This window comes from Cygnus olor, chromosome 5 (genome assembly GCF_009769625.2).
Source record: "Cygnus olor isolate bCygOlo1 chromosome 5, bCygOlo1.pri.v2, whole genome shotgun sequence".
Lineage (NCBI taxonomy): Eukaryota > Metazoa > Chordata > Aves > Anseriformes > Anatidae > Cygnus > Cygnus olor.
In genome coordinates this window covers 39544188-39559177 of record NC_049173.1, presented here as the reverse complement: position 1 = coordinate 39559177, position 14990 = coordinate 39544188, and the positions used below count along the sequence as shown (strand labels likewise).

Sequence of the window (14990 nt, the reverse complement as noted above, 5' to 3'; positions counted from 1 at the left end):
TAATTCCCATCCTGGAATTCAGTGTCAGCATGTGGTCCTGTACGCTCCACTTACTCCAGTATTGGGCACTGGATTTGGGCTGCTAGTGCCTGAGTGTGTTCACGGCAGCATTCTCCACTATTACTTTCCTCCAAAACCCTCCAAGCAGGGACAAGTGGTCTGCCGCGGAGGTCTTTGCCTTGTGAGGATCCAGATACGTCTTCTAGCTTGCCATGTTAAGATTTTTCACAACACCTTTTTGGCAGGCTGTGTGTTCTGGCTGACTTGCCAGGAATTTGGTTAAAAGCTATGGGAGACTAGCAGCAGTCTGGTGATTGTTCTTGTATCATCTTAACAAACTTCAGGCATTTCCCTGATAGTTACAGCAGAACCCACATTAAATTGACTCAATGACATAAATTCAATTCAGCTAATACCCATTTCTTCCTCTATTATGCTTCTTTTTTTTGAACACAGTTTGAGGAGGGAAAAATCAGCTCCTGCAATAACACATGTATGTTATATTGGCCTCACCCACATAACATATTTGCATCTCTTTCTGAAAATGTTGCAGTACATTGTAAAAAATAAAAATTTCTTTCATGACTTTTCCATTTCCCAATTAATTTATCTTCCTAAGTAATCCTGCCAGTCTGGTCTTCTCAAACACAATTTATTTTCTGTAAATTGTTTTAATGGAAATTAAAAGATTCCACTTTTAAATTAAAAAGCAGTTTGCCTGAGTTTCTGTAACTGAATATCTAAGATAACATACAAGACATTGTAAATATAATCCTGACATTTTGTGTAATGCAACACTGAAACCTCTTCAGATGTTATTCAGCTACTTCAATGACATAAAAATGTGTGAAATAACTCCAACGTCTGTACAAGATCTTCAAGGTTACCAAAACTGAAATCCTTTTATTTATGATTTTTAAACAGATGAATTCATGATGAAATTTAAAGTCTCTCTTTTTGTGTATGATCAGACAAAAGGCAGTGTTTAAATAACGTCAAGGTTGACTGCCAAAACAACTGAAGCTAGCAAATGTGAAGTAAAGCCAACACACTGTTCTTATCTCATAGTGGTATTAAAAAGAGGAAAAAGCTTAAGCCCATCATAGAACAGAAAGAAGCAACAGTCCAAAACATGATAAATAAAATGCAGTAATACTGAGGAAAAACAATGAAACAATAAATAAAAAAATGCTAAATCAACCTAATCTTTTTTTTTTTTAGTGTTCACTGTGGTTTCTTGAGGAAAATTCAGAGGAGTTGTAAGCCTTAGATTAGTAGCTTTTAATAAGAAAGCTGATGAGTCCACTAGCTCAAGATGCTCTAATAAGAAGGAAGAAAAGACTGTGCTAAATACTTCATTGGGTATGGAAGCATTAAAAGTAGAGATAAAAAGAAAAGTTAATGAATAGGAAAAGAAGCCATTGGAGATAAGGCTAACTCCAATTTCGAATATTAAAATACTTTTCACTAAAGGTAGAAAGGAAAGATCTGATGCTGTCCTATGGTATACAATACTCTTTGATATGCATTTTGCAAATGTAGGTAATTCCGTTGAAATTTCCTTCCTGCATGACTTATGAAGATGTGCAGTTAACAGTGAACATTCATACTGGAGCAAAACCTTCTGAAATGCATGTATATCTACTACAAACATCATATCATGGATTTCATATCTAAATCCTTTGAAGGCTAAAATTCTATAAAGTGGGTCATTTAAATCTTTTGTTAGAGGCCTCAGTTTCAGTCAGCCACCTCTATTATTACTTTTGGGTTGGTAGTTATCTGTATGTTTTCGGTCCAATCCTGGACATATGGTATCATAAAGGCCTTGCAAAGTCCCAAATTAATTTTCCAGTCACGATTACTTTTTCAATCAATGTGATCTCACTTCAGTCACTTGACAAGGAATCCATGTTCCTTTCAAAGGACATATGGCTCAACTACAGTTCTTCCTTCTGACATGGACAAGACGTGGTTGCATACAACAGGCTGTGGTCAATGGGTTTAACCATCATCCATGCAAACTTGCACAAATGTTTCTTGTTGCAGTCCTTTTGCCAATATATCACATTCCTACGGTTTAGATTCGCGCCAGCACATGCGTCGTACCACCAGCCTCCCCCAGGAATGCCATTGTGTTCTAGTTTGCACAGTTCTGAAAGTAATTGTCATTGTCTCTGTCCTTGGTGGTGAACTTCTGGTTGTCATGGAGGTAAGCTTCTGTGTCCAGGGTCAGAGCATCAGTTGCGTTGCCTTTGTATAGGCCAACCCTAATTCGGTACTGAGACTTTTCATCTTCAATAAGGAATGGTTCATACTGTCCCCATTTGATTTCAGCATTTAGATCTACAAGTTTAACTCCAGTTATATTGCACAGTGCTTCCTGTTAACTGATGCATATATCATTTCCTAGCCAGTGGTTGTCATGAACAGAGCCAAATCCATATTTGTAATCCTGCCAGGTCCTATCAAAGTCAACAGTACTATTGGCTGTAATGTGCTGAATTACTGTCCAGCCCCATCCTGCATATTACAAGAGACAACAATTGGGTCTTCCTTTGGTTGGATGATGTAAAGACCATCTCTGCAATTTCCTTTGGAGCGCTGAAAAATCTCAAAACAATCCCTTGGATAGTCTAAGTAGAAAAAAAATAGAAATTTAAAGTAAATTCTGTTCAAATAGTAAATTTTAGATATTGAACTCTGTTCTCTACAGTGAGTGCATGATTGCCTTGATTTGGCTGGAAATGGTCTCAGGCTGACTTCAGCCCAGCTGGTGGGCATCTACTTGGCTAAAGGTGCATGATTTGAGGGCAGAACATGCAGGAAAGCTTCAGAAATTCAAATAAGCTTTTATATCCTGTTGTAATATGGAAGTGTGGTTTTGCATTTATGATGGAAATATGTTTAAAAAAAATGTATGTACAGACTGTTCCTTTTCCTCCTAAGTTTCTCCAGTTTGAATAGTCAGCAAGTTACTAATTCCCTATGCCTTGTGCTGGACCATTGTGTCTAATAATTAGAGATAGCCTTATCCTCAACAAATAAATCTAATTTCTCTCTAACTGATTTATGCTTCAGGTATCCGTACCATCCTTGCATTAAATTCCTATCAATATGCCATGCACAGATAAAAAGGGAAGTTATCAAAGTACAGTTCTTGCTAATACAAAACTTAAAACATCCGTGAGTCTTCTTGGCAACAGTTCTTGTCACTCAATCTCCACATTAATCTTACTACTGATTTGCAGATAAAGCTACAGTGCCATGCAGTGCTGAACACCGACATCAGAAAAATAGGTGAAAGTGATTTTTTCATTATACCACTATCCAGTAGATTCAGAAGTGATAAAAACAGCATATAAGGTTTGGGATGACCTTCTTTATTGGTCTGAAATATATATGTAATGTATTTTAAATGTAAGTTGCTTATAAAGTAACTTTTACTATAGTATAACAGCAAGCAGCTCTAAGACTAAGGCATGATGCCGTACGTTTTAGAATTGACTAGATTTCTAGAACCAGAACATAATTTATTTAAATACACATTTATGTATGTATGAATTCACGTACAGAGAAATCTTTCTTAAAGTAGGATGTTATTCAGTGTCTATTCCATTACTCAGAAACATGCTTATGAGTTGTAATCACTCACTCTTCACAGAGTTGAAAGGCACATCATTGTGTCATATATTATATATTATATACTAGGGAATACTTCTAATTATATTAACAGAGACTATGTAATTTGTATTTAACAAAGACATAACCATTTAATAACTCTACCAGAATATTTCTACAGACCACCTGTTATATAATATGACAGTTTTCAGACACAGGAACTCCAAAGTTCTGTCCTGACAATAACCGATAGGAATTTAGGTTATTTAGGTTTAGAAATTAAGTTTTGTTTTGTTTTTATGAAATTAAGTTTTGTTTTGTTTTTAAACAAATTGTTCTGGGAAGCTGGGATAGTTCACGGAAAGTGTGGCAAAATGTCCTAACTTCTTTTGCAAAATCATAAAACAACTAAGTAAAAATATTTCCAAAGATAAAATTTTAAAATAAAAACTTGGAAAACAACCCTTTTCCTTGTGCGAATCGTTGGCTGGAGAGCCCCTGGTGATTGTTTTACTGAACACATTCTTATTCCCTAGTTATAAGTCATAATGTACTGTGAGGACAACTGTATTTTTAATCAGCTTTTACTTTGTAAGGGTAATTTCTGTTAGGATAACAAGTTCTGATATTATTTAATGTAAGATACATCTTCCATTCCTTAGTTGTTTTATTAGCTTTTCATCTGCAAATTCATCTCCTAGAATGTGGATAAAATTTACACACAGTATTGCAGATGGCCATATATGGTGCCACTGATTCATCCCAAGTCTTTTTAGAAATATCTCTGATGATGTATTGTAGGATTAAATTTGTAGCTCCTAGTTTTCTTTAATCTAGACTTTAGTCTTTGGATCTTTGTAAGTGGTAAGTCCTCACTTGCAGTAAAACCTGGAATTTTGTACTTTATTTTTCATCCCATTGGTATTGCTCGAGAACATCCATTTATTTATTTTTTCTGTGTAATATTCTGACTGTATTGACATTTCTCTACATCATGTTATCATTAAATTTTATCAGCATATTCCTATTTTGTTTCAGTATAGGTAATAAGAATACTGAAAAGTTCACTTACAAGCAAACACTTCCAGTCTCCCCTTAACTTTACTGTTTACTTTTCTATTGATGTCATTGCCCTTTTCAGCTTCTACTGAAATGACAGTGTACCACTATCTTCTCTGATTTAATGTTATTGTATGAAGTATTGTACCATAGGTTTTGTAAAAGTCCAGCTGGCCTAAACCTGTTAAATACTATTATTCATAACATCCTTATTGTATTAAATATAGCCTTTTATATTTTATGTTCAGAAGTTTGCTGGTGCTTTTAAGCCACTCAGGGCAGTTTTACAGTAGTATATAAGCTTTCTGTGGTCTTACTTTTAGGCCTTTCATTGCCTAATAGAATCTCCAGCCAGGAAAAAAAAACACTTCATCTCAATACTATCTGCAAGAAATTATCAAATATCCCGATAAGAGAAGAACTTTGTATATGACTCTGGGTCCTCATTTTTAAAGCATTCAACTGGTAGACATAGACCTGATCCTGCAAGTTTATACAGAATGATGATTTAAGTATACAGTGGTGTTCAGGCCAGTAATATATACAGTAACACTTGTATTTACTTAGTGAATATTATTAGTGCAAAATAGAACAGCTTCTGTTAACATATTGAAAAAAAAAACACACCTTGGCTGGCTGTTTACAGGATTCACTTGAAAAGTGAATTTTATAGACACCCAATTGCCATCAGTCAAGGGGGAAAATGAACCAACCTCAGTACTCCTTTTGGCTGCATTTTATGTGGGATCTACTCAGGTAAATGCATTAGAAAACTTACCATATTGGACCTCACAAGCTAGATAGGCAGAGCAATGTCTCAGTTCTAAGTATCAATGAGATTTAGGGCCTGAGGTGTTAGATATAACCAAAATATGATGGTTAAAAGAATAAGTCTTTAATTGTCTCAAAATATTTTAGATGAATATTTTAAACAGTTAATTTCTCTTGAATTAGGCAGCAGCTGAGCAAGGACTTTAAAGATTATGGATTTTGTGGCAGGACGTGTTCATATTTCAAAGTATTGCTGCAGAGAAAAGCTTTCAAATATGTTGAAAATGTTCCAAAAAAAGCAACAAAGTAAAACACAGCATGCATCTAGATCACTCACTCTCTTCATGAGTACCTTTTTCATTGATGTTAGCCAGTCTCTCATAGCCTCTTTGAGGGAGAAGGTGGGCATTAGCCAAGACCACTGCCTCTTTGGTCATCACTGACACAGGGAAATGAAAAAGCAAGAATAGAACAAATCCCACTGAACTCTTCAGCAGCATCTTCTGAGTCAGTCCTCCTGCAGCAATGCAGAACTATAACACAGACTGGAACTGAAAATTGAAAGATTTATGACTTTTAGTTTGAATGTCCTGAAGGAGAAATAGATTGAAACACCTGCTTTCCATACAGTGAGCTTCTGTCAAAATTGGCTTCTTCCATCTTTCACTGACATCTCCCTCCCCTGATGTTTCACAATCTACTTCCAGCTGACGTGGAGCCCAGTGCTGCGTCACTTAGACATATTCACTTCTGTTACCTTGTACCTTGATGGGCAGTAAAATACAACCTATTATTGTATGACAAAAGGTCATAGAAAATAACGTAAGGACAAAACTTAAAAAACACATATTTATCAGAATTGAAGTTTGCTTATTCCCCCAAGTCCAAACTGTATGGAAACAGAGACATTAACAGACCATCTGGCACGAACAGGAACACTGGCTCTGCTGACTATCTGTCCATACTTCAAACAGTGCTCAAAATCATGGCTTCCTAGTACTGTGAGTATTTTCATGCGCTGGAGAATGCACTTCAGCAATTCTGGACTATGCTCTGGATGAATTTTCATCTGTAGCTTTAAATAGATTACAGGCTTAACCCAGACCGAAAGGGGGTGAAACAAAAAAATAGAATCAAAACACTTTTGAGCCTCATTTTGTCCTCTTTTTTTTTTTTTTTTTTTTTTGGGGGGTGGTGTTGGGGGGGGTGTTACATGTCTAGTAACTCTCCATCCAACACAGAAAGGTTTAGGCTCTTACTGTATTAAATCCTGGGGTCCTCATCCCAGCAAATATCAGTCTGATGGAAGAGGAATTTCAGTATCAATGACAGCTCAGACTGAATCAGGATAAGGTATGTTTCCCATACTCTCAAAGGACACTTTAACTTAGAATCTAGCCAAACCCTTCTGATGAAGGCAGAGTACATGTCTAGCAAGCAGCTCTTTGGTCAGAGCTTACTTCCTGCCAGCGTCAGCACAACTGACATAGACCAGCTCCCTTCTCGACAGTGTTTTACATTGCAACAGAGCCACATTCCTTATGAATCTGATTCAGTAGCAGATCCAACAAACAGTTTTCTAGAGTGAAGAATTATAAAGCACATTTTTGTTTAAATGTTTGAGATAAATCATTGAAATAAAAGTCAGGCTTGAGAATTAATTTTTATACCTACCATATAGAAAACCAGTGAAACAATTTTCTACTCTAAAACTATTCAGTAATAATTCTGATTTACTATTAACATACAATTTATTACATCCAAAGCTGATCATCTGACATTGTAATAAACTGGAAAATTCCCTTCCATGAAATTCAACACATGGTTACCCCTATAGCACTTAAGTTCTGCTGTGTTTGCATTTCTCACTGTCATGTAATCCTTTTACTGAAAGCTTCTATCATTATTATTAAAAAAAAAACATTGTTATTAGAAATGACTATAAATCAAAACCCAACCTACAAGCATCACTGCATCACTTAGCTTTAGGAAATCTGTATTTGGATCTGGATTTTCTTTTCTACCTGTTTTTTTTCCTTTTGCATTTTTGAGTGAGTCAGTCTTTTTTCTTCCCCTATATTTACAGTACACATTGAAACGATTTACAGATCCGTTTAATTCTAGAATAGAAGTTGGTATTATAAGTTATTAAGAAAGCAACTGAGGAAAACAGCACTAGGCAGGCACCTTACCGCTTTCAGCGAAGCTTAGCAAAGACAGAAGTGCACGCAAACGCATGAGCTCATTCTCTACAGTTGTACTTTGCCTGCTACTCAAGTCCAGGTGAATAAATCAGCTCCAACACACTATCTCAAATGTAGAAGGGCAGCAAAATTGTATCTTCAATATTTCACATTGTGCTTACTCTGGTGTACTTTGGTCTGACATATTCCACTTGCAAGTAAGTATATATGAACCATAAAGTACAAAGTTCTTCCATAAGGATTAAAGTAATACCGTAACTAAATTAATTTCCATGAGTAATAAATAGACATAGCAATGGATAAAAGGTTTTAGTTCAGAGCATTACTTATGTTGCTTATACACATAACAGGTAGTCGTTGACATTTACTATGTCATTTTACACAGGTAAATTAACCAGATGCTATACTGCTAGTATAAATCTATCTATATATATATATATAGATTAAAATCACATAAAGAAAACTTAAAAATTAAGTATTAGGAAGAAACTGACCCTAAACCATGTTTTTGCTTCAGACTTATTCACATTAAAACACGTAGTAATGTCTCAAAGTTTTAAAAAGCGAAGATGAAAAAAAAAGCAGAACTGGTTGGTTAATAGGTTTGTATTTTAGTTTATTTGGATTAACAAGAGTTGATTAATGGTCATTCAGGTCAAAACGTGAATGAATTAGATGAATTAATTGTTGCTATATATTCTTGCACCTGAAAGTTGTATTGTTTATCTGGATGACAACTGATCTAGCATTTATCCTTTTCAAGATGAATCAACACTTTTTGGTGCTCCTTGATCTATCCTGCAACCCAGTTTGAACACTTCCTGTATCCCTGAAAAAGCTGCAATTAAATCTTAAGGAGTATTTAAGTCCCATGCATCCTCTACTTGAGGATTTGTTCTATGCATAATTTCTGTTCTTCAATAATTCATCCTCAGTGAAAGCACAACATATGAGGATTTGTATTTCATATGCAATTAAATAGAAATAAAAGAAAACAACAGTCCATAGAAATACTTCTGTGCCTTTGAACAACTTTGACTCTGAATTGCTTTGCAACCTTGGCTAAATGCACTTTTGTATCTTCAGATAGGAATAGTAACAAAAAAATGTTTGCAGTTATTTTCACTTGTTCTTGAACTTCCGAGCTGGTAATGGCACGTGCAATATGTGTTTTGTCCAACAAAGCTGGAACCAGTTCTTAAACTGCTAAGACACATTGCATTTAAGACTATTTTCAACACAGCCTATAAATCCCTTTTTACATATTCACTATTTGTCAAATGAACCATTATTTTGGAAATGAACCAAGGCATCTATCCTTGACTGAATGTAAAACAAAATAAGAAACAAAACAAGAAAACAAATGCTTCCCTCTTAGAAACATTTGACTTTACAAGTGTTCAGAAATATTTTTTTCAGACTTCTTTATGAAAATACATTTCTTTATTCTGAAGTAAAAACTAAAATATTTTTTTCTAACATATTTTTCATGTCTTCCTGTTGAACCATAGAATAAAGTCGAAAGGAGTAGAAACTTACCTGAATTGAAAAGGATTTGCTTTTAACAAAAACACTGAATTAGGACCTAACTTGAAGAATACATCCAAATCCATCATCATTGAAGACAATGGAAAATAATTGTTTGATTATAAATCAGCTGCCACAGCTGTAATGAAAAACTGCAGTTACTCAGGTAGCTTTGGAAAAGAGTATGATAAGACACCTTACTTTTTATTCTAAAGGTTCCAAAAATTGCCAGATACAATTGCTGCAATTGAAAACTGTTGGAGAACATTCATGTGGAAAGCAATTTAGGTGACACAACTTTTAACATGGTAAAATTCCTGATTCTAAGGGAAAAGTGTGTGCAGCATTATAAAGACAATATATTAAAAAAAAAAAAAAAGGAAGAAAAGGAAAAAAAAAGCAGGCCAAGATGCTTAGGAAACTATTTGCTATTCTCTGTTGATACACAAGAACAAATACCTTCGCTCTGGAATTTTCAAGATTAGACATACATTTGAAAGGGATGGTGTGGATAAATTGACAAAATCATTCCTGAAAGCAATGGTGAAAAGACTAGATGATATGCTGAAAACTCTTAAAATTCTTAGTGATTTCTATGAGCTAACTAATTCTTAGTGATTTCATTTATTAAATAAGGGACAGAATGCTTCTCGAGTAATTAACAAGTTATTCATGAATGAGATAGTTAAAAAACGTTGTGTCTAAGAGTTCGATAGTTGGGTTCATACTGTTCATTATCTTCATCAGTGAACTAGATGATCTGACAGCACACAGTCTACGCAAAATTGGGGATGATGCTAACATAATAGATGCTAGAACTTCAGTCCAGAGGAACACTGATAAACTTAAAAGTGGCCAACAACAAAAACAGGAAGAGCAAAGTTCTATGCAGAGTGGTGCATGCCTAATTATCAGTATGGACTGATAACTCACTACTTGAGTAGGAGTCTTGCACCACAGGAAAGACCAAGGAGCTACACTCAACACGTAGCTGACTGTGAACCAGCATGCTCTCATCCTGTATAAGGCAAACCACGTGAGTCACAGTATAAGCAGCATAAAAGATGAAGTTAATATCCCTCTTTACCCCTGGAATATCAAGGCCATGCCTGGAATAGTGTCCATTCTGGGGCCCATCAGTTCACGATGTATGCTTGTAAACTGGAGAGGATCCAGTGAAGGGTACCAAGATGGTCAAGGGCCAACAATACAACCTATGACAAGAGGCTGAAAGAGCTGGGCTTGTTTAGCCAGACAATGAAGATGTTAAGGAATGACCCAGTAGTAGGTTACAAAGGAGATTCATATTGGTCATTTAGGAAACCTTGATCATCAGGAGGAGCGCAGCACAGGAACAGCTTTCTCAGGCAGGTTGTGAAGTCTCCAAGCCTAGAGGTTTTTAAGACTGGCTAGACACAGCATGACAGACCTAAAGTAGTGTTGCTGATGATCCCACTCAAAGTGAAGTTGACTAGAGACCATCAGAAGTTCCCTGCAACCAATATTTCTGTGATCAATTGTCTGGACTTCAGAGATAATAAACAGCAGAAGCATCCAGCATTTCAGGTTTGATCCAAATTTGGCATATTACAAAATACGATTCAAACTCAGTCATATTTTAAACACTTCTTATCTAAGTATCAGTCAGCTTCCCTTTTGGGATAATTTCTACCACTACTACTACAGACATTTAGTAAATTGAATAAGATGAAATTCTTGTCAACGCACCAATTTTACCTCAGGTATCTGATCAAAACCAAATAACAATAATAAAAAACCCTGAACAGTTAAATTAACAGTATGTAACAGAACATATTTTATTCAACAATTTTAGCTGAATATCAGCCAGAAAATTTTTAGCAAGCAATACAATGATCTTTGATTTGAATCAATTAGCTGTATTGTTTAGTTTAAAATGTTGTAGCCTAACCTTGTAATATGGGAGTCTAAAAATGATTTTCTCATCTGGGGCAAGAAGCAGCTGGGAGCATTGTCATGGCAACCACTTCATTTCCAAAGAGAGATTCTGTGACTTCTGTTGCTCTCTAGCAACCTCACAACTGAAGTAGCATAGCCTGGGGAAAAAGAAAAAAAAAAAAAAAGAAAAAAAGGAGGAGCTTTTCATATACAGAAATATACCATCACAGTAAGTGATTGGAAAGATTACAAAAGGAATGCTTCAGAACGTAATTCAGGCTTTAAATAAAGGAAATTCTCAGTTTGATGAGCCCAGAAAAAAAAAAAGAATATGTATATATATACACACACACCCCCTGGTTTGATTGATGAGAAGCTTGACACGAGCTGGCAATGTGCACTTGCATCCTGGGCTGCACCAAAAAAAAAGCATGGCCAGCAGGTCAAGGGAGGTGATTCTCTCCTTCTACTCTGCTCTCCTGAGACCCCACCTGGAGCACTGCTTCAGCACAAGGTCATGCAAGTATTAGAACGAGTCCAGAGGAGGGCCACAAAAATGATCAAGGGGCTGAAGCACCTCTCCTGTGAAGACATGCTGATGGAGTTGGAGTTGTACAGCTTGAAGAGAAGTATCTGCATAGACCTTATTGGCCTTCCAGGGCCTAAAGGTGTCCTGCAGGAAAGCTGGGGAGGGACTCTTTTGTCAGGGAGTGCAGTGATAGGACAATGGCTAATGGCTTTAAACTAAGAGAGGATAGACTTAGATTAGGCATTAGAAAGAAATTCTTTACTCAGTCAGAGGGTGGTGAGGCACTGAAGGTTACCCAGAGAAGCTGTGGATGCCCCATCCCTGGAGGTGTTCAAGGCCAGGCTGGATGGGGCTTGGAGCAACCTGGTCTGGTGGGAGGTGCCCTGCCCATGGCAGGGGCATTGGAACTGGGTTGTCTTTAAGGTCCCTTCCAACCCAAGCCATTCTGTGATTGCATGCCACACTAATGAGCATCCATGAAGGTGACTGTGGAGTCAGTCTCTCCTGGAATTGATTATCGCAGATCTCATTTGCCTCAAACCAACTACATGACATAATTTATGAAGGACAACATGCAAATTTCTTATAATATGGATTTAAGAAAAGCAGAATTTTTCAGGTGCATTTCTTTCCCATGCGATACTAATACAGTGGGCTGAAACCAGAAGATTACTTTCATGATATTTAATATGCCATTTTTAATGAACCCAGGCCAAGCCTACAGGACTTCTTCCTCTTTTTTTTTTCCTCCCCAAAAGGAAAAACTCTAAATTTATTTTGTTAATATTTTCAGCAAACTGCGGCTGACTCTGTATCTTCCTGATACTTTCCTCGGGGTACACTTAAGTGTTTGAAAAAAAATCTATAATAAAATAAGCTTCGGACACCTTACAAAGAAATCACAGCAATTTGATCGCATCTTTCCAGGACAAATGACCTCTCCACCACCAGCTGGCTACCTGGTGATAGAAATAATTGGTTGCTAGCACTGAAGCACTTGAAAGCACAAGTGATGTATACAATTACTTCTGCCAGTACCAGCTGAATAGAATTTGCCAGCACAATTTAAACAAGACCCTTGTAGTCCTCATAAAAGTGAAGGGCAAATATAAGTGAAAAAACTCTGTGTAAATACTATGTGAAGAGAAATAGCAGGAAAACAAACTGAACCAAAAGAGAGTATCAACGCTACAATTCAAACCCAAAAATGATGAGAGGACTACACGATGTTTCTCAAAGACTTGCCAGCCATCTCTAGATTCACATGCCTGCTATGTCAGGGACCCTTGCAATGCTACAAGGAGAAATTATTTTCATGAAAGGACCACCTGGATACTTTAATCACATACACTGTGGTTCAATTCTCTGAATGCTTTTGGTAAATATGACAATGGATGCTGCACATATTCCACTGTCAGTCTTAATAACTGCTCCACCTCTCATCCGAGGTCCTCCTCTTTGTATAATAGTATTTAGTGCTGAAAAAAATGTAACCTCTTTAGGAGGCTTAATCTTGATCCCAAACTTCATTAGATATTCCTCATTCTCAAGGTTTTCAACTATGATAGTCAAGAAATTAGATTTTTATTAATGCAGCTCATACATTTCCCACCTGCCAAACTGAAGCAATCTGATCTACACCTGTGAATAATCAAGAAATTGATCCACACCGGTGAATAATCAAGAAAAACAGTTAGGAAATGAAATGCTCCTTCCCACTCCCAAAAATTAGTAACTGCTCAAAATTTTATTTTGTTCTGATTCCATGAATGGGAAATATTATTCTGAGTATTTAACAGGATTCTCCTTGCATCTGCATGATGTGTGCCCTGAAGATCAGCAGGGTTTGGATGTCCTGCTCTCCCATCTCCAACTCAATGCTACACCTGCATATACCAGAGAGCAAAAGAGAAGATTCTTGAAAGAAACCAGAGAGCTTCTGAGAACATTCTAATATTTTAAACTGAAAATACTGCTTTAAAAAAATCTTTTTACTCTTTCTTGGACTGTTTTCAACAAATTTCACATTTTAATATTACTTTTTAATGTTTGTATTCAGTTTTAAAGAATCTGTTCAAAATCCAATTTTGGTCAAAAAATACCGTGAAAAGCTTTCTTTCTGCTTATTCACTACCATTTGCCCTTGAGTGAATGACAATCTTTAATTAATTTTTATTCCTATCAGCCATGCAGAACCAAATACCTAATAAAAATGAGCTCAACTGTAATCTGTTTTGTGCACCATCAATAAAAGAGCTAACTAGCTAAGTTCCACTTACAGAGAAAAGTATGTTGTCATTAAATCTTCAAAACTTTACTGGAAACAAAGCACTGCACAAGGGTCACTGCCAGCATAATTTGAAGGAATAATGTGGTTTTAAAAGTAGACAGGTTTTCCCTGAAGAATCTTTAATATTTCTTATGATAAAGGATTCAGGATTCATAATTTCATGATGGATTTTGAAACAAGAATAACGAACAAAAATAATAATACTGTGACCTCAAGGAGCCTTTAACAGCTTAACCTGAAAACAGACTAAAACTGCATACTACTCCTACAGACAATTTTGTGAGTGTAAGATCCCTGAAATATTGTACTTTTTTTTTTTTTATGATGGATAAGTTTGAGAATTTAGCAAAGGCAAAAAACAACTCCAGAAAGGCAGTCTCCACGCACTCTGGAGAGTACAGCAGGAACAGAAGTTGTTCCAGGCAAACATTTGTAGACAAAAAAAGAACTTGAAATCTAGTTAATTAAAAAAGAGAAAATTTTCAGTATTGCAAGTAGCCCTGATGCTACCAGCACATTTACGTGATTTTACAGTAATATTTATTAATTTTTTAAAATATTTTTTTCCTTTCCGTCCTCCCTGTCAGAAAGCACAATACAATTAGGACAACTCATTAAAAAAAAAATAGAGATGACTATAAAATACCCTGCAAAGTGTAAAACAAACCAAAGAAACCCAGAAAACCCACCCACAAACCCAACAGAACTCCACCACTAGTCTTCCACAGAATAATTACAGGTATTATGGTTGACAATTTCCATACAGGAGCGTAGTTTATAAGTTTACAGATGCAAAGGATGGTAACTCTACAATAGATCACTGTGAAAAAGCAAGAGTCTCTGAGGGTGGATAGTATTTTGGCTCCAAGATTCTCCTTAGTCCTCTCACTTCCCCCATTTCACTGGGAACTCCTTGCTTATTAAAGTTTTTTAAATTTTACCATTACATTTTCAGAGCTCTAAAATGTATTTCCCAAGACCTCTCAGCTACACCAGCATCCACTGTTTGGAAAAAATCCTTTACTTTGTTTGCTTTCCAAATGATACAGGAAGCACTAGGCAATATCTGAGG

General features: G+C 36.1%; 1 protein-coding gene across 1 annotated transcript; it reads right to left on the bottom strand.

Annotated features, from left to right (window-relative positions):
- Positions 1 to 646: 646 nt before the first annotated feature.
- LOC121070775 (fibrinogen-like protein 1-like protein) lies at positions 647 to 11401 on the bottom strand. The gene is given in 6 exon segments (XM_040558387.1): positions 647 to 2149; positions 2152 to 2366; positions 2368 to 2404; positions 2407 to 2520; positions 2523 to 2636; positions 5804 to 11401. Coding segments are annotated over 6 exon segments (837 nt in total). The 5' UTR covers positions 5952 to 11401; the 3' UTR covers positions 647 to 1940.
- Positions 11402 to 14990: the final 3589 nt, after the last annotated feature.